This window comes from Catharus ustulatus, chromosome 1 (genome assembly GCF_009819885.2).
Source record: "Catharus ustulatus isolate bCatUst1 chromosome 1, bCatUst1.pri.v2, whole genome shotgun sequence".
Classification (NCBI taxonomy): Eukaryota; Metazoa; Chordata; class Aves; order Passeriformes; family Turdidae; genus Catharus; species Catharus ustulatus.
Genome location: NC_046221.1, coordinates 84,678,077 through 84,697,117, shown reverse-complemented (window position 1 = coordinate 84,697,117; position 19,041 = coordinate 84,678,077). Strand labels below are relative to the sequence as shown.

At 38.6% G+C, this 19,041-nt stretch overlaps 1 protein-coding gene across 1 annotated transcript in view; it reads right to left on the bottom strand.

Annotated features, from left to right (window-relative positions):
• DNAH5 (dynein axonemal heavy chain 5) overlaps positions 1 to 19,041 on the bottom strand; it is a 157,979-nt gene that overhangs the window by 97,694 nt on the left and 41,244 nt on the right. Inside the window, exons 6-16 of the mRNA XM_033058468.2 lie at positions 15,606 to 15,769; positions 15,005 to 15,217; positions 14,320 to 14,457; positions 13,547 to 13,723; positions 12,683 to 12,796; positions 9,790 to 9,897; positions 8,954 to 9,076; positions 6,925 to 7,140; positions 4,650 to 4,757; positions 3,884 to 3,969; positions 2,785 to 3,106 (exon numbers count right to left, since the gene is read on the bottom strand). Of these exons, the coding sequence (XP_032914359.1) occupies positions 2,785 to 3,106; positions 3,884 to 3,969; positions 4,650 to 4,757; positions 6,925 to 7,140; positions 8,954 to 9,076; positions 9,790 to 9,897; positions 12,683 to 12,796; positions 13,547 to 13,723; positions 14,320 to 14,457; positions 15,005 to 15,217; positions 15,606 to 15,769 (1,769 nt within the window). The remainder of the gene's footprint in view (positions 1 to 2,784; positions 3,107 to 3,883; positions 3,970 to 4,649; positions 4,758 to 6,924; positions 7,141 to 8,953; positions 9,077 to 9,789; positions 9,898 to 12,682; positions 12,797 to 13,546; positions 13,724 to 14,319; positions 14,458 to 15,004; positions 15,218 to 15,605; positions 15,770 to 19,041) is intronic.

Genomic DNA, 19,041 nt, shown 5'->3' with positions numbered 1-19,041 from the left:
ATGCAGGTATCCAGTTCAGTACTGGAATCAAAAAAGAAGCTTTGTCTGAGATAGAAACTCTAAATAAATACAGAAGGCTTCCTGAAGCATTACAATTCATTCCATAAAATACAAGGGATATGCACCAGCTCTCTGTGCAGAGTACATGAAAATAAATATGAGTTTCCTATGTTATCAGAATAAGCATTGAAGTTAAAGACCTTTCTAAGTACAATAGCAGTTTTCATTACTGCCTAGAAGCAGGACCAATCATATGCAGGTTAATGGTGCCAAATTTGCATATGATGTACCTGAAATATAATTAATATTGAAACAACTGAGGCACTACTGTTCAGGTCCTTGATTCCCAACTTGAACTCAACTCCAAATTAATCATCAATAATACATATTCAGCTCAAAGTAACAATACAGCATATTCTATGTACCCTAATATTGCAATCCTTTTTCCTGGTTTACTATACCAAATTGGCACAAAAAATTCCCATTTAGAGTATCAGACAATCAAATCTGGTGACTCTTTAAACTACATTTCACACCACATGTCAAGTGCAAGTGTGAAAAAGGAAGGATCAGGAAAACCTAATGTACTCAGATTGGAGAAAAGGCAGCTGGTACCTCTGGCTCCAGAGCTGGTCTAAGACTATTTTTGAGAAGACTGATGTTTGTCAGCACCAGAGATTTCCAAAAGCTGGGCCTGAGTGCCAAAAACAACAGGCAAATGCAATGACAGGTGTTACACTATCTTCAAAACTGTAATCTGGAGATTCTGATCCTTACTTTTCAGCTCTGCAAGGTTGAGGTAAATTTTTCTATAAGATGCTCTTTGACAAGGCAGCAAAGAAACTGGAAGTGAAAAATATGCCAAAGCAATAGTAGAAACTTGCAGAGATTTCAAGGCTTTAAAGCAGCCCCAGCAGAAGTAATCTGAGAATATAAAGATAGTCAGAGATTCTATGTACAAAACCCAAGAGGGCAAAATGAGTCAAATGAGATTTAGAATTTAAGGTAAACCATGTTCTCTGAAGAATATTCAGGCTACAATGTGTTCTGCCTCTAAGGTCTCGTTCAGCAAGACACATAAAAAGGGCTAACTCAGAGTTGGATGCATGGAAGAAATACTGACCAGATATTCTCAAAAGATCAAAACAAGAAAAAAGACTTTACTGGTAACTTTAGAAAATCATAGAACTTTGGCAAAAGGTTTAGTACAATGTTCAGTCAACATAAAACGCTTCTCAAAGTATTAACTTGGCCCATCCAACTTCGCAAACTCTAAGCCTACTTGAATTTAAGTTACTCAAAAAATTCCAAGAACAGGCAATTGGAAGAAGAAAGAAAAAGAGAGACAGAAAAATATATAGAATACCACATATATAGCTATCATCTCCTGGGTTCTAGCAGGGTTCAGATAGAAATTCCAAGAGGAGTCATAGTCAAGACATCAGATAGCCTCATATTCAGTTTTAAATACCCTTCAGCCTTCCTGGGCCCTTCCCACAGGTGGGACTTTCAGTCATTTGTCCCCTCAGGAACTGGATTAGGGGCTCCAGAGGTGGGTGTGGACAAGTGCCTCTGGTGTGCCAGGGATTGGCAGTCACTGCTGGGCTGGGATACAAGCTCATGGGGTGCAGTGCGGGATGGTGCACAGCCTCATTAGGGTTAAGTGTCCCTTCCCACACTCACATGCACCCCAAAATTGTCAGTAAGAAATGAAATTACATTGTACTGGTTCTGACTGGGTTAATTTTCTCTGTCGGCACTTAATTTTCTTCATAGCAATGGTGTCATCAGATTTGTTACCAAAGTTGATAACACACTAATGCTTCAGGTGAACAGTGCTTGCACAGCATCAAGGCCTTCTCTTGCTCTCACTCTGCCCACACAGTGAATGGATTGGGGGTTGGGAGTCGGGATGGAGGGCACAAAACCAGGCAGATGTGATGAAATAACAAAAGAGAGTTACAAAACAAGCAATGGGATATTCCTTGCCATGTAACATCATGTTCAGCAATGAAAAGGGAAAGGCAGGGGTTGAAGGGGTTAGCCACCCTCTGCTTCAGAATTGGTTAGACATTGTTTGACCCCTGGGAGATGGTGAGGAATTGCCTCTGCAGCACTTTCTTTTCCCTTTCTTTCTCCACTTCTTCACTAACTAAACAACTTATCTTCACCCACAAGTTTTCTTGCTTTTGCTTTTCCTTTCCTCTTCCCTACTCACTGGGGGTGCATGGGGGGAAGCGAATGAGCATTTGTGTGCCCTTTAGGATTAACCCACAACTGGTTCAAAGCCCACTTGTGCACTGAATATGCTATTATCTGTTCAGACTGGATGTTTTTTACATATATATCTACAAGAGTGCACCCATGGATTATCACTCAAAATAAAATGCGTATTGTCCAGAGCAGAGGAAACTTCTGTGTCTGCTTTCACCTTAAGCCAACCAGCTGACAAAACTCCTCCCACCACACACGGATGACCTTGCACCATTTTTAAGAATATGGCAGAGACAGAGGGGCAGCTAAGCCTACCACTGGATACTCATTATATGTTTTCTTTCTAAGTAATAATTAAGGTCTTTCAGTTGTTCCTAATTCAGCTACAGGTACTACAGGCCCTATTTTTTTAACAGGAACACTTTCTTGTAAAATAACTTTTCTTATTCCATCTCTCACTTGAGAGTCTTCATAAGTCTACAGTTAAGCATACCTGACTACTAATCAGGGATTCCACCATTTTTAAACTTTTTCTTTAAGGAATATATTGATCAAAATCAACTGGCTCACCTGCTGAAGCCACTCCCTGTGGTAGATCACCTCAAATTTCATAAGAACTTTTGCTACTCTGTTGTAACTGCGGATTATGCTCTTGCCATCTGGTGTTTGAAACACTGCTGGATGTCTCTGGAAAGTCTCCATGGGCTCCTTGATCCTATGGAATAGGTGGCGTGCCCACAAGATCTTGCCAGCTATTGGAGGCAGGTTACGAGCCAGTGGAGGGTCCCTCTTGTACCTAGTGTAGATCTTACAGACGGTTTCTATGTCATGGCCATAGTTTTGAAATGTTTTCTGATACTTTTCATCAATGCCAAGATTCGGGATTTGCAATCTGCTTAGAAAAATAATAATCATGAAAAAAATTCCTTCAACATTTCTGAAATCTTTCTAATGCATTGTTGAAAAATACAGTTGTTCCAGATTCCCTTGCATGCTTTAGAAAATGACTACTTTAGCAGCAGTGTTTTCAGCTTGAACAAATGCTGTCACAACCTGATTCCAAGCAAAAAAGATTTAGACCGGATGATAAAAGTTTCCAAGTAAGCCTACACATTTTCTGTTTTGTCACTGTTTTCAAACACTGGGCTGAAATTATGTGCAGCAAACTGTAACCAATTCACCACTAGCTGTCTATCCCATTAAACAGATTGTAATACAAAAACTGACAGAATAAAGAGTGAGACTGTTTTGCAACAGTATTATTTTATAAAGACAAATTTCACTGTTTCTTAATAAAAGCATTTTACTGTCTTCTAACTGCAGTGTGGTAACAAATTAGTGTCATTGTTCAAGCACAAAGCTAAGGCAAATATGCCAACAGACAAAGTTTTCCTCCACTTAAGCTGATTTTGAAAGATGAAGTTCAAAACCCACCTATATTTTGCATTTTCTGATACAAAAAATATGGCTTTTATTCATTCAAGCTACTAAGACAACTCTTAAGAGGGTTGAACAGCTGAGAGTAAAGAGGTTGAGTTGGTTTCGTTTGTATTTAAGAAAACGCCTCCTGCTCTGCTCCCCGCTCCCTACCCCCTTCCCATTCCACCATCCTCAATGTCTTATTTCCATTGCCTGGCAGAGTTTTAGCAATCTAAATAGCACATATTACCTTTCAAATTTCTGCAACACACTCAGTGCCCTTTCAGTGTTCAGAATACTTTCAAAGGTGATGTCCATGAAACTCCTTAATTCATCCTGAAGAAGAATAAATAATTCCAAATTGAAGAAGTCCAAAAGGAACAAACGTCAAATATGCCAGGTATTGTTCAACAGGATTTAACAGCAATATATTAGAAGATAATTTGTTTATGTGAAACTGATCTCAGTGTGTATTTTTTTCCCTTTCTTCCTTCCCACAATAATTAAACAAAACACAGTCAACTTTCAAAGCATTTTCTTTCCAAGTTCCCTCTGTAGCTGCACAACCAACAAAAGCTTCTGTACCCTCCAATGTTTTACCATGCTAAGAATGCTTGCTTACCTCCCTGGCAGCCAAAGCAAGACAAGCATCCATTTTAATTTTTTTTTCTTCTGCAGATACCCTTTCCTTTCACCAACTTGTGATTTCAGAACTACTGGAAAGTTAATTATCTGACTTATTTGTACTACACTCCTATTCACTCAATGAAATCACCCATTTTTGTTATTCTTGTTAGCACACAGTAATGAAAAATCCTTTTGTTGGAGACCTTCAATGGCCCATTCCATTAAACTGGTCTGAAAGGTAATAATGGAAGCTTTAAAGTGGAAATAGAATAATTTTTCCATTTCAGAATACAAACTTTGAGATTTGCATAATTTTTTTGGTGGAAACTCAGAGAGAATAATAAGGATTCATCAGTAAATTAAATTCTTAATTGTATCATAAAACCTACATGAAGATCATTTATGTCTCTGCAAAACTCTTCATAGTCCTGGTCAAAATCAGTCTTCCGCTGATCCAAGACATCATAATGCTTATTCTTCATGTTGTCAACAATGCTCTAAACAGTTTCACAGAAAAAGAAAACTATTACCAAAAAATGCCCTATGAAAAAGACTTACCAGACAAAACATTTAGCACAACAGACTGTGCATGCTTACATTTTACCTTTGCTAATAGTTCCCAGTACTTACTGAGCAATATAAGCAAATCCCTTAAAAGAAATATTTGCAGGAATTTAGTTGGTGTAATAATATCCATTCAAATTTAATTTATAATATTTATTTCTAAGTCAATAAGAATTGAAAATTCAGACTTACTTTTCGTCAAACACATTTGTTACTCATTGAACATTGTCATGCACATGTTCATTTCTATTCAAAACTTAAAGTTCAACAGAGAAAAATATTTTCACATTATTATTTTCTACATCCTTTAAACAACTGATTCCATATATAAATAGACTATTCAAAAAGCACAGTAAGATGCCGCACATCAGTAGCCCACAACTTAGTATTCCTGTCTTTTCTTATACAGCTGTTTGTCTACACACATGAAAGTATATCTTAATCAGCATCTCCCCTGAGCTGTAGACACAGATAAAGAATTTTTAATGATGAACTACTGTTCAACATCCTAGTAGTTTACCACAGAATAACTATGGAACACAGCATATTTTCAGCGTATTGCATTGCTGTAAATAAAACTCCCATCTTTTCCTCTAATAACAAGCAAATCCTAGATAGGGACTAAGTTTTAAAGCATAAAAAACAGTAAAATAGTAAACTCCTATTGTAAAATGTTTTAAGAGACATATAATCACTCACGTACTAACTATATCTATGGTACATGTCAAATACTTCAGTACCTCAATTTTCTCACTTTAAAAAAAGTGTGATCCATTTTCTGCCCTTTATACAACCTATCCAGAACCTTCCATGTAGTATATTTTACCTGAGCGTTATTCATCCCAACACACAGTTGACTTTACAGCACCTGGGTTTCACACAAAGCTCTTGTTTAAGGACTTGGGTGCTGCAATGGATGGTGAGGTGTACCTGTATAGAGTTTGCCTCACGGCCTGGGCTGATGGTCTCAGGTAGCTTTTCAAACACAAATGCCCCAAACAAATTAGATCTCTGTGTTCCAGCCTACCAAAATAGTACCTTCATTGCATGACCTGAAAATTACCAGCAACCTGGATTGCTGAGAAGCCTGGTGGCACAGCTTTGGAGAGCAGCTCTTGGAAACAAAATTTAGAGCAGTCCACACCTGTCCTGCCTACATGGAAGAGTCCTGGACTAAGCTACCCTGACAGCTGTGTCCTGGCTAACTCTCAGATGGCTATAGAACAGAAGAAAGAGGAAAACTGGCTACTGTGAAGGATGTATTCAAGGAATCAAAACCCCAGACTACAGAGGGAGTAAATCAAACCCAGGAAGGACCATGGAATGGTCACATTTGACACTACAGTTATTTCACTAAAGCAGCCTGATTGACTCCTGACAATAACAAAAAGGCAAAGGACTGAGTAAAGCAAACTAGAATTTCATATTTGCCTGTACACCCACTGTATCATATGTGATCTCAAAAAGCTGTCTACAAAGTCCACACATTGAATACTTCTAAAGTATTTTAATATTTACAGGGGCCATAAATATGATACCGCACTAATAAAATTACCCAAAAAAGTAAGCTAACTCAGGATCAGTAAAAGCAGGAGAGAGTCCATTTTGTAGAAAAGAAACCTATCTGAGAAGGAAGGAAAAGAATGTAACTTTTATATTCTTAGAAGATCTCCTTGTTTCTCAAGTCACACTTCTCTTAAAAAAAATCAGGAAAGAAAGCTGCACAGTAATACTAACGAGAAAAGGACCACTCACAGCTAGCCCAATATTTGTAGAGACAGAAATGTAGCACTTCTCATTTTTTCTCCTGATCATAGCACAAAACCATGCTCCTATTACTCCTTTCACAGTGTCACCCCACTTTGTTGATTTTTTCAATCAGCTTTGATTTTAGCATACTTCTTTCAAATGTCCACCTGCCCCTTTCATCTTGTCTGTTCATTTCCCCAGTAAACACATATTTATATTGCTATTGCCCAGTAATTTTAGTACAATTATTAAAGAGTTAATATTTCGCTCAATAAACACTTCCCTAATTTTCATGGTTTTCTTTTAAAGGTTGAAGATTGACTGACACAATTTACAAAATCTAAAGTGTACCTGATATTTTGTGATCATTTCTTCCAATCCCTCTATCTTAGATTCCTGTAGAGCTGAGTAGGTTTTCATAGTATTGAAAACATCTATTATCTTTACCAGACGACCATGAAAGGCTTCAAATTTTCCAAATATATACATCTCACTAAAATCAAATTGTCTTTCAGCTGGATTTTGTTCCAAATTCTCTTTTATCTTGTGGAAGCAATTTTGATACTCCTTAAAACAAAAATTTAAAAGAATGTCAAGCGTATAACAAAAGACAGTCTTTAGCTAGAACAAAATTTACACAGACAGGTATTATCCTAACCTGTTAGCAAATAGAAGTTTCATCAATAAACAATCATGAACACTAAAAAGAGAGTAACAGAATTTGCCTCTGAAAACGAACCCATCAATGCCATTACAGGATTACACACTTCATCAAATGACTGAACTGCACATATATGTATTTGTACATATCCTTAGCTAGCGTGAAATTCTGTTCCCTCCATTCCATAGCAGGGTTTGATGCGTTTACTGAATAACTAAAATGAAAGTCATTTTCCAGAGACTGAAAACGTTTGCATGCTAAGCAGTTTAACTGAGTAATCAAGGTTCAAAAATCACTTTCAAGAACAAATCACTTCCCAAAGTTTTAATGCTGCATCATGGCAGCTTCCACTTTTCATTCCGCATTTGTAACAAGGCCCAAACCTTACCCCAAACTCGTTAAATTCTTCCCAGAGTCAAAGTACATAGTCAACAGTTTTGATTGAAACAGCTTATTTCAATAGTGGTTTTCTTTATAATAAAATGTTCATTATTTTTATCACATTTAGATATGAATAACCCCACTTGGAGATATCAACACAAAGAGTCCAGATTTTGCTACATTATTAGTGATTCAAACTGTAAGTTTCAATCTGTTGAATTTCTGAAAGCTTCTGGAACCAATAAGACTCAAATGAATACCTAATTTTTCAACATATTTTCATGCAGCAATGGGACAATTTGATATATCTTTATAGAAAAATACAAGTTTAGTGTTCATTGCTGATGGTAAGATGTCATACAAATTTACACTAATTTATGCTAGAACTAGGCAAGATTTGCTGCTTCAGGAGGTATTAGGATAAAGCTGTAGTCCTGCAAGCATGTTTTAGGAATTAAAAAAAAATAATGCAGAAAGCCTGTATGAAGCTCCCAATGTGTACAGGGAGGTTACCAAAGAGAGAGTCAGGCTTTTCTTCACAGTAACACATGGACAGAAGCCAAGAAGCAAAAGGCATAGATTGAAATGGATGAGGTTCTGACTGGATATAAGGAGAGAATCTTTCATCCCAAGGACAGCTGAACACTGAAAGAGGCTGTCCAATCCTCTCCATCCTTGGAGAACTTCAAGACAGGACTGGATAAAGGATTGGGAAACCATGTTTGATCTCAAACTGCCCCTGCATTGGCTTTGAGCTGAAGGTTGAACTAGATACATGCTGAGGACTCTTCCAAGCCAAATTATTCTATAATACTATGCTTTAAGGGGAAAAAAGGAACAAAGAAAAATAAAATTTTAAAATTATCACAGAAGTGTATTCAAAAAAATAAAGGCTATCTTCCTGACAAGTCTAGGCCAACTGAATTTTCAGTTCACTAAATCACCCTTTCTAAGTGTATAGCTTGTCCACACATCTTTGGAATATATTCAGTTCAGTAAATCTCCTTCTTTTAATTTCTATTTCATAACTCTCCACATCAAGTGAGAAGATACTACCAAGAGGTAGTATCAGGTATGAAATTTTCATCGGGCATGAAAATCCAAGCAATTCTCCTTTCAGCATAGTTAAGATAGACTAAGCATCAAAATTCTGTTTCCAAAAGATCAACAGACAACATACTAAACTCCTCATTATGCCTAGCATAAACATTCCAGTTCTAGTAGATATTTTTCAGTTAACTCATTTTTCTTCACCATAACAGTGCTTTCTCACATAAAAATTTTCATATTCCTGCTCCCTTAAATATACTTTATAAACTATGTGTTCTTCCCACCTACCTGTTTAAGTCTAATAGCTGCTTGTAGCTTTTCCACAACTCTCTCCTGTGGTTGATTCCAGATGGTGGCTGTGCCGTTGTTGGCAATGTAAGATTTACACGCTGTGATCATCTGATTAGTCACCTAAAAGCAGTTTTAACTTCATGAAAAGAAAGCATTTCAAGACAAAGCAGGTCTTGCCATTCTCTCAGTCTGACCCCATTCTTCTGACTCCACTGACCTAAAGCCTGACAAATAGCAATACCAAATACCAGCCACATCAATAGACTGTCCTCCTTGCAGCACCCTGCCTCCAGAATGAGACATAACCAAAATGCTGTTGATTAACTATGTTCATCCTAAACCTACACATCTTCTACCAACCTTGAAATAGCATTGAAGGCTACAAAGTCATAAGACTTTGTCTCTTCTGAAGGCAAAGGTAAATTCAAAAGCCCGCGAGAGTACAAATGGTAAAGAAGAGGTTGTCCTTCCAATCCATTTCCTTATTTACAAAAAACACATAGAGATTTAAGGGCAATGTGAATTAACATATTTGGTTCTACCAAAAAAAACATTCATAATGGGCAAAACATGCAACAAAAAGTTATTCTGTGTGCATTCAGAGGGTAAAATTTAAGTCTGAAAATGTTCCTACAACTCCAAATTACATGAAATAAGTCCTAAATTTGAAGTAGTTTATCACTATTTCCAATTCCTTATATGTTCAAAAAGCAGCATTAAAATGACTGAAGTGCTGCCTCTCCAATTGCTTGGTTCCTTTCTGTTTTCTCTTGCACTCAAGCAACAACACAGAAAACAATCCGGGAATATTTCTTTTCCCACTGAGCACCAACCTTCACAAACAGTGAGGAGATCTTTTCAGAAGTGTTGTAATACTGAGAGATACTCTGAATCATTTTAATTGCATTTATGAGTCCTGGAATAGCATCCAGCATGGACACCTGGAAAGAAACACAGAGTCCAAACTCTGCTCAGTACCTCTGTTACCACACATTGGCACAACATCTAATTAGTAAATGCAGGAGAATTATGAACATTGTCTTCAGAACGGTTCTGTCCCTGTCTACCTGGGCCTTTCCTGCAGAGTTGCCCATCCTATGTCATTTCCCAAGCATTGGAATTTAATTTTGGGGAAAAATTTTCACTAAAGTCTTGGCTAGAAGAATTCAGATCAGTGAGTGAAATTTGGTAAAAGTAAAGGCCTCTTCAAAAGAACCCCTTTTTTCACAAAAAAAGTATGTTTATATGCTGAGTTGCTAAACCTGATGTAAGCTTGCATGTAAAGAGAACCTCTTCACCACTTGGAGAGAGAAGGAAGAGAAAGAGGGATTGAAGGGGTAAAGCTGAGCCTGGCGGTGAAAAGATGTGGTTTTAATTTCTGATTTTGCTTGTCACTACCCAAATGTATTTTCACTATCAATAAAGACATTTTTCCTTAAGTTGAGTCTATTTTGCCTATGATTATAAAAATTGTGGTCCTGTCATGGAAAAATACATGAGCCTTTTCATGTTATATTCTCATCCCATGAATGAGAGAATGCTTGATGCATAGCCAAGGTCACACAATCACACCCATTTTAATTCTCCATATCCCTCTCTATCCCTCCATATCCTGGTCTTCAGTAAGTTTTGCATAGACAAGAAATGCCTTTTACTAAATACTTTTAAGAAAAGTATAATTTCAAAACTGTAGCAGTCTTGTCTTCCATCCATACGTGGTTCAGATAAAGACTTTGCAGACTGCTCTTTGTTACATCTGAATTTGCAAGGCAATGACAATTTCACTCTGTTGACAAATTCATTCTCAAAATTGTACAGGTAAATATCAGTAAAGGAAAGGCTTCACACTCCATGCCTCTATGGCTTTCATCCAAGTGCTACACCATGACAAAACTAAACATCTCCAAAGCAGGCCCCCCTATTTCCTTGGTGAAAACCTGCATTGGAACCACAAAGCATACCGGTTCAACAGACCCTGCACAATGCCAGTAGCAAGTATAGTCACTTGCTTGTACTCTGTTTTTATGGGTATCATAACCCAATAACTCTTCAGTAGATAAACTCAAATAGCAGATTGGAAACACTGGAAGAATACACTGTTCTAATATCCCCCAGTAAATGCAAATAAACATGGCTGCCCAGAGCACTCTTTGGAAGCAATATGGTTTTGGGAAAAGCTTCAGAGGAGAGAGAGGAAGTTAGGACAGGTCAAAGTTTGGAGTCTTCATGGTCACCAGTCATATTTCTTTGACTAGTAAGAACAGTCAGTTGCAAAACCAGTTTTAATAAAAGCAATAATTTTCCACCTATTTTAGCACATACAGTAATTTCACGACTATAAGGCGCACCCTTTTGACTAAAATTTTCCCTCGAACCCGGAAGTGCGCCTTATAGTCCGGTGCGCCTTATCTGATGTACAAAGTTGCGACATTTGCCACCCCAGAAGTGCGAGCCCGCCGGCATCGGGGCGTCCCCCGCGCGGGATGGGCCTGCTGGCATCGGGGGGTCCCCCGCACGGGGCGGGCCTGCTGGCATCAGGGCGTCCCCGCCGACATCGGGATGGCCCCTGCGCGGGGCGGCCCCGCCGGTATCAGGGCGTCCCCCCGCACGAGGATGGGGAAAGCCGCCGGAATCACAGTGGCCGCCGCGCAGTGGGGGCAAAAGCCGCCAGAATTGGAGCGGCCGCCGCGCGGGGAGGGGGCAAGCCGCCGGAATCACAGCGGTCACCGCGTGAGGGAGGCGAAAGCCGCCGGAATCGGAGCGGCTGCCACGCGGAGAGGGGGAAAGCCGCAGGAATCAGAGTGGCTGCCGTGCGGGGAGGGGGTAAGCAGCCGGAATCGGGGCAGTGGCGGCACGGGGCAAGCCTGCCGGCATTGGGTCACCCGGAGCACCAGGGAACTCCTGGAACAGTGGGGCCCTGGGAATGCTGCATGGAGCGGCGGTGGGCATAGCCCGGCCCTGCCGGTTACAGCAGGCCCGGGAGCCAATGGCTGCCGGTTGAGGCGGGGCCTCGGCCAGCAACCGCGCAGGGGGAGCTGGGGGCGGAGCCTCGCTGCAAAAAAAAAGTGCGCCTTATAGTCCCATGTGCCTTATCTGATCTACAAAGTTGCAAAATGTGCCAGCTCCCGGGGGGTGTGCCTTATAGTCCGGTGCGCCTTATGGTCGTGAAATTACTGTAATGGGAGACAGAGACTCCTCCAGCCCTGTACTTCAGGGTGGCTGGGTTTGTTTATTACATGTTATGTTTGCATCATCCTAAGCATTCTCATCCTATAGTATGAGAAGATGATTTATAATTGTCTTAATATGTACATAATCCTATTTCTCTTTTCCCAACCCAAGAAGCTGAAAATTTCCCTGTAAATGTTAGTCTAACTATGACCTGACCACCAACACAAAGACAAAAGATCAAACTTTGTCTTTAGCATAGCATTAGGTTTACTTTTCTTTTTATATCATCTTAGGGAATTCACTTTCTTCCACAGTACAGAATGCAGTTTCTTCATCAGAGCAAAAGCTTTACAGATACTATGGTACAAAAATAAGAAGTACTTTATTTTGTAGCCAGAAATTCCCATTAATCCACTTTTACCACAACTGCACAAAATCTCAGACTGGAGGTGCATATGTAAAATTTTCTGTTTCATTTCAAAACCCATCCTACAGAATATATTCATGTTGTTTGTCTCAAGACATTTATGTTGAAAATTTAAAAGTTCTGCTTACAGGATCACTATTGTATAATGGGTCATAATATTTTTCCAGAGAGTACAGATACTTCACATTATCTTTAGCTTCATTTGCTGCGTCTGTGATGCGAATATCCAATGTGCGCCACTTCTAAGAGCAGAAAGTTGAAAAAATAAATAAAAGTATGCATTTCAGAAAAAAAATGTTTTGGTTTGTCATTAGCTTCTAAATACATTTGTAAGCACAGATCTTTTGCTTCAGAATTATACTTGTTCACTCACGATGAGGTCCTTGTCTTGTTTCAGTAACTTGTCTGTGAACATACAGTTGGTTTAGACCACTCTGCAGTAGTGTGCAGTCAAGCTACTGTAAAATACATGAATTATGGATATATGACTATTTATTCCACATCTTATTTTGATGATACAAGATTTTTATTTACTTATTTTCTGTTGGCAGTGGAACTTTTAATTTGTTATGTCAATGTAAGAAGTTATGATTCCACAAACAATTTTGACAGGCACTGTAACAACATAAAAACAAGGCTTAAAAAATAAGGGGATTCTTTTTTTTGCATCATTAAATATCCAGTTCATTAATTCAATATTCTGATTTAATAATCAACTTCTCAAATATTTTTAATTATTTATTTCTGTTGGGCCATGTGGATGAAGTACATTATCAGTCTTTAGACTGAGGGGATTCCCAGCCTTTTTCAAAAAAATGAACTAGATTTAAACTTTATCTACTCAGGCTAAGGAATAGAGAAGGAAAAAGAAAACAAAAGCTAAAGATGTTTCAATATTTTCTCCACCAGTATCGTTAAATACATTAGTAAAATGAGTTAGGGTATAAAGAGAATTTCTAGTCTTTATATTTGTCATAATTTAAAATAAAAACCTTCAGCAGTTTGGATTTAGCAGCAGTGAGTACTCCAAGCACTGCCTTCACATCTGTGCTCTTCAGCTGCTCCATAAGGTAGTTGAATTTTGACAATTTCTTTTTCCAATAGTCAAGCTCTGCTCGTGGTCCAAGGTCATCTGCTTCTTTTCTCAATTGGTCATTTTCTGCAAGAACCTTTTATCATACAGTAATGTGAGTGATGCTCGTCTTTTTTATCTGCAGAGGTAGCATGGATTAATTCTATATTTAACACATAGTATTAACCTCGCCTGATAAACTACCTAACTTAGCCCCCACCTCATATAAGAACCTTGATTTTGCTTGGTCCTTTTATTTCCAAGTTAAAGAAGAAATTTTGCTCCTTCTGTTCCAAGTGCACCATTACACAGTTACATTCTCTGCAAAAAACCTGCAAAGCATGTTTCAAAATATAAATGGGACCACTGAGAATAGTGTTCACTCAATTACTGTGTTCTTTTTATTTTCATTAAATCCACTAGGAACCACTAACTCTTTTGTACTTTAATAACAGGTAATTATCAAAGACAGGGGACTAAGCTTCCCAAACTGTGTATCCTATATTAACTAGTAGATGGAAAAAGCTCTTGGTAATATTCCCATTGAGAAGTAAAAGCACAAAAAAGAGTATTTTAAAATAAAAAGATTGAACTCATCCAAATTTTTAGAAAGGCAGTTGTAACACCAACAGGATTAAACTCATCTCCCAAGATTCAGATGTTGTCGTATTTCACATTTGTCCCATGTATCACCTGTTCAATTTGTTTGGTCCATTCTTTCATGCAGACTTCCATTTTTTCAAGAGCCTCTATGCTGTTTGCAACCGTCAAGTAATCTGAAGGTCCTCTTAGAGTTTGCAGGTCATACATTTCACATTTCTTCAGGCTGACCTAAAACATAAGGTTAAAAGATATGAAATGCTGAATGTTCATGACAACTAAATTAGGAACTTTAAAGACTGACTTGTTGCACTACTTGGGGTATCTCACTTCCTATTTCCAGCTCAATCTAAATTAAACTCATTTGAGCCAGAAGTGGACTCTAGAATCTGGAGAATTCACCAGCCAGGCAGCTGTGCTCTCGTGGTCTTTCCTTCACAAAAGCTGAGTAGAAATCAACCAGTTAAAGCAACAGTTTGTCATACATCAATCAGTCAACATTTAAGAGTGACCACAGCCATTGGAGAGTCAAGAAGTTAATAGCTGCACAGCACTGGCCCCAGAATAAACAAGAACAGAAGCACCTACAGAACTATTAAAACCACAGATCAAAGTATAATGAGTCACTGATGACAATAAACAGAAGTTTTGGGTTATGCTCCAGTTTAACAAAAACATTTTTTATGCGTAATCTACAAAAGTAGTTAATTCAAAAGGTCCAGAGCCAAAAACATTCTACAACTAGCTCGCTTTCTATTTACCACATGAACATACTTACCTTTTCCAAAAGACTTTGCTGAGTTCCTGACAGGACACTAACAAATGCTTCAAGGGCATGAAGGAAGTCCTGCTTAATACTGGGAACTTGTTGAGGTTCAACCCAGCCATGGTCCATAGACTGTAAGGCTGGAATGAATATTTCTAAAATCAACTGCTCAACACTTTTTAATAAGCCATCTCGACCTATATCCATCATATTAAAATTTACCTCCTGTGAAAGAGACACAATACAAGGGGTCTTTTTCCAGTAAAAACTTAGTTACATACAGTTTACATATACGCTCTTAAATAATTTTTGTTTTTTTAACTTAACACCTCGGTATTTAGGTGATGACTAATTACTGTCATTACAGAGTATCTTAAATTTTCTTCCTTAGCATCCTTTCTTCATATCAATAATTGATACACATCAAGTTGCCACCACAAGAAAATATCTGTATTTCTATTCCCCTCCCTTTTTGTCCTGTTTCATTTAATCCTTTTACTCATTCCTTCATGTCAAGAGCTGTCAAATTATATGCTGAGAGCAAATACCCCATGGTAAAAAAAAAAACAAATTTTAGACAAGATTATGTAGAGATAAGCAGTCACTGACTTACTTGGTAGATATTCTCAGTTGTGACAGGTTTAGAAAAACTAGATCTAATGAAGAAAATGCATACACCAGTTAAAGCAACTTCTTTTCCCTCTGTCACAAATACTTTAAGTTTCTTCTTCTTGGTCAATGGAGAGTTTGTTCCTATTCCTGGAAGGCCAAAGTACTCTACAGATTCAAACAAAGAAACAAGTAAGACCCATTGCTTATTTATTCAAAGAAAAGTTTTCTACACCAACAGTTCAGTCATTATTTGTGCCCGAGTCCCAGTTTCCTGGAGGCACCTCATGGAACTATTCACAGAAAGTACGCAGCATTCAGAGTCTTCATAGCACAGTAAGAAATATTTAATCTAGTTTTGCCATTCTTGCATCAAAAGCTTTTCATGCCTGGATGCCTGGAGGAGGCTCTGATCCAGTGGGAGACCCAGTGGAGAGAGGCCCTGCTTCCAGGTTGGAGCAGCCTGTCCTTGAAGGACTGCACCCCTGGAAGAGTGAACCACATCACAACAGTTTTGGGAGGACTGTGTGCCTGTGGGAGGTGTCACATTCCAGCAGTTCTGAGAGTACAGTTACTCATGAGATTGGAACCACGTTGGGGAAGTTCACAGAGAACTGTCTCCCATGAGAAGGACCTCACAGGGGAAGGACTTCTCTCTCCCTGGGCAGTGAAAGAAAACCTTGGGTAACAGACTGACCAGCACCCCCACACCGTTGTCTTCCTGCCCTGTCTCTGGGAAGGAGGGTTGGGGGAAGAAAAGATGTTTTTAAGGGCTTATTTTACTTCCCATTATCCTGCTCTGATTTAGTTGGCAATAGATTCACTTACTACCTTTAAGTCAATCCCGTTTTGGCCTTGGAGTGCTTTGTCCCAGCCCTTATCTCAATTCATGAAACCTTGAATAAACTTTCTCTCATCTGTCCAATTGTAGCAGGGGAAGGTGAGTGAGCAGCTTTTGTGGGTGCCTGGCATCTGGCCAGAGTCAAAGTGCCACAAGTAATTACAGAGGTAAGACCAGTAAAAGTCAACCCACAAAGAGTTTTCCCACAATCTGTAAGGGTGAAGTAGGTAGTATAACTTGAAGTCTCTTTAGAAAATACATACTCTTACTGAAAAGGGTGCTAGAAGTTTTTAAAATGCACATTAATAGTGATCTTCAAAACACTGCAAGAACTCAAACTTTTAAATGACACCTTAATACCCTGAAGTATTTCTTCCTGAACTCATAGATACAGTCTCCTTTTCAGTCACAAAATTTATTGCATGCTCCCTTCATGGGAGTATCTTCTATCCTAATAGAAGTGTTGGTTTGTTGGAGCCAGTGAGCCAGGAGTCTCCCTGAATTCTTCAGAGAGGAGATCAGAGTGCAGGGATTGAATTAAAGTCTTTGGATGGTTTTGAAGTATGTTAAAACCGCTCACAATAAAGTGAGGTATACGTTTAAGTTTTGGTGTAAGTAAATGAGTCAGTAAGTAAGTTTTAGAATGACCTCAGCACTTTTAGTAATGAAAGGTTCAGATGCCAGAGTAAGAAGTGTGAGTTCTAGTGAAGTTGAAAAACATACTAATGTTCGGAGTGGAGGCTCCAGGAGTGTAGTTGTAGACAGTGCTTAGACATAAGAGAGCTCTAGTAGAATATTGCTTACATTTTTCAGATAGAACAAGATAGATCATATGCCTAGTATGCCTAGTTTATAATATGTTAAGAAATGGAATTCTAATAAGTTAAGAAGTGGTGGTCCGAGTTTGTGTCTTAACTTGTTGGAAAAAATCTTATATATAAGAGTATGCACTGGGGGAGAGCTGGTGCTTTTTTGCCATTGCTTTTCTATTTTGCTATTGCTTTGCTTTGCTCGCCGCCATCAAAACCCAAGAAGATAGGAGCTGCCGCAGCACATCAGCTTCCCAGGACCTTGACAAGAGCAGCTTCTGCTTCTATTGGGACTCTATGCAAAACTTAGCATGGACTTTGATGTCCTGTGACTGTGACTTTTGAGACTGATGTGCCTGGCAATAAACAGTTTTTCATCAACTATTAGCTGCTTTGCTCATTTAGAAGATAACCCAACGAAGTTTGGTGCCTGAGAGCACCGGAGGCCTACTCTCACATTGGTTGATCCACATCAGGGTCAGAAAACCAGCTGGCATATGAAGTGGCCATAATAAGTACCCTTGCCAAGAAGGGCACATAATGCCACAAAAATTCACTTAGCTTTACCAATTAGTAGCCACCACCACAGCTGATATTTTTTATTTTGACAGCCTGTGAACCAGAGACCTAAACAATCAATACAGATAATTCTTTTACAAACTCTGCTCCACCTACAAAGGGAAAATGTACAGCAGAAGTTTTACTGCCTGAGAGTACAAGTGACTACACTTACAGCTGTGGACAAAGTCAGTCTCCAACCCACTCAATCCCTACTGTCTTCTGCATCACTACCTTTTTATTTTTACTTTTTTTTTTCTCCTGTGTATGATGTTCTAGGGACTTTTGCTTATTCACCCAATGCACACCTGGCTGTGAATTCATTTGGGTTTTGCTCGTGTGGTTTTTTTCAACTGCTTTCCATAGAGCTGGCAATTAGCACCACACCCCAAAAGGTAACCAAAATACTACTATACTGTAGTGTGATCTGATTGGTTTGGAGGTGGGTATGGGCAAGATTTCTAGGCTTTGACTCTTGCCTCACACTCTCTTTGTTATACTTTCACCACTTCATTTTCAGGCATGTTAAAACTTGCTAACCAGATTCCTAAAGTAGTAGCTGGGTTTGTGTTTTCATTTAACCATATTTCTATGTGCATTGAAATTTTCTTCTATTAAAATTGCTCATATCATATAAAATAGTCTTTTCATCCCTTTTAGATATATACAGATGTACTAAAGAAAAGACATATATACTGAAAATGCATGAAATATAAATCCATATTTTTACATTCATCTAAGGTATATGTTTACCTAAGTTTAAACACATTTATACAGATATACATAGACAGGTTTACAGGGTTGTTCATGTACATCCAGGGTAACCAAGTGAGGTGAACTCACACCAACCAGTCACAGCCTCTGAGAAGTCACAGAGCACCTGGCTAGTCCCAACAGCAGTGTAGCAATGTACTTAAATAGTTTAGGCCATAGTTTATATCAGGTGCACAATGACAAATGTGATTGTACAATGTATTGAATGTACAATGACAAAGCCTAATTTATTCACTCATTAAAGAGAAGATATGCATGTGTTTTTATTATCAGCAGGTTCAAAATAGTCATCTGTTCAACTGACCAGACATCAATTGCCTCCAAGAAAATGAGGCCCAGTCAGAACAGAAATTAGGTAACCACTTTTATGACCTGAACAGGACTGCCAAAACATAGCCCTGTCTGGAAACTTACAAAAGCAACTTATCAACAAAAGCCTCATCATCATGGTATTGTGC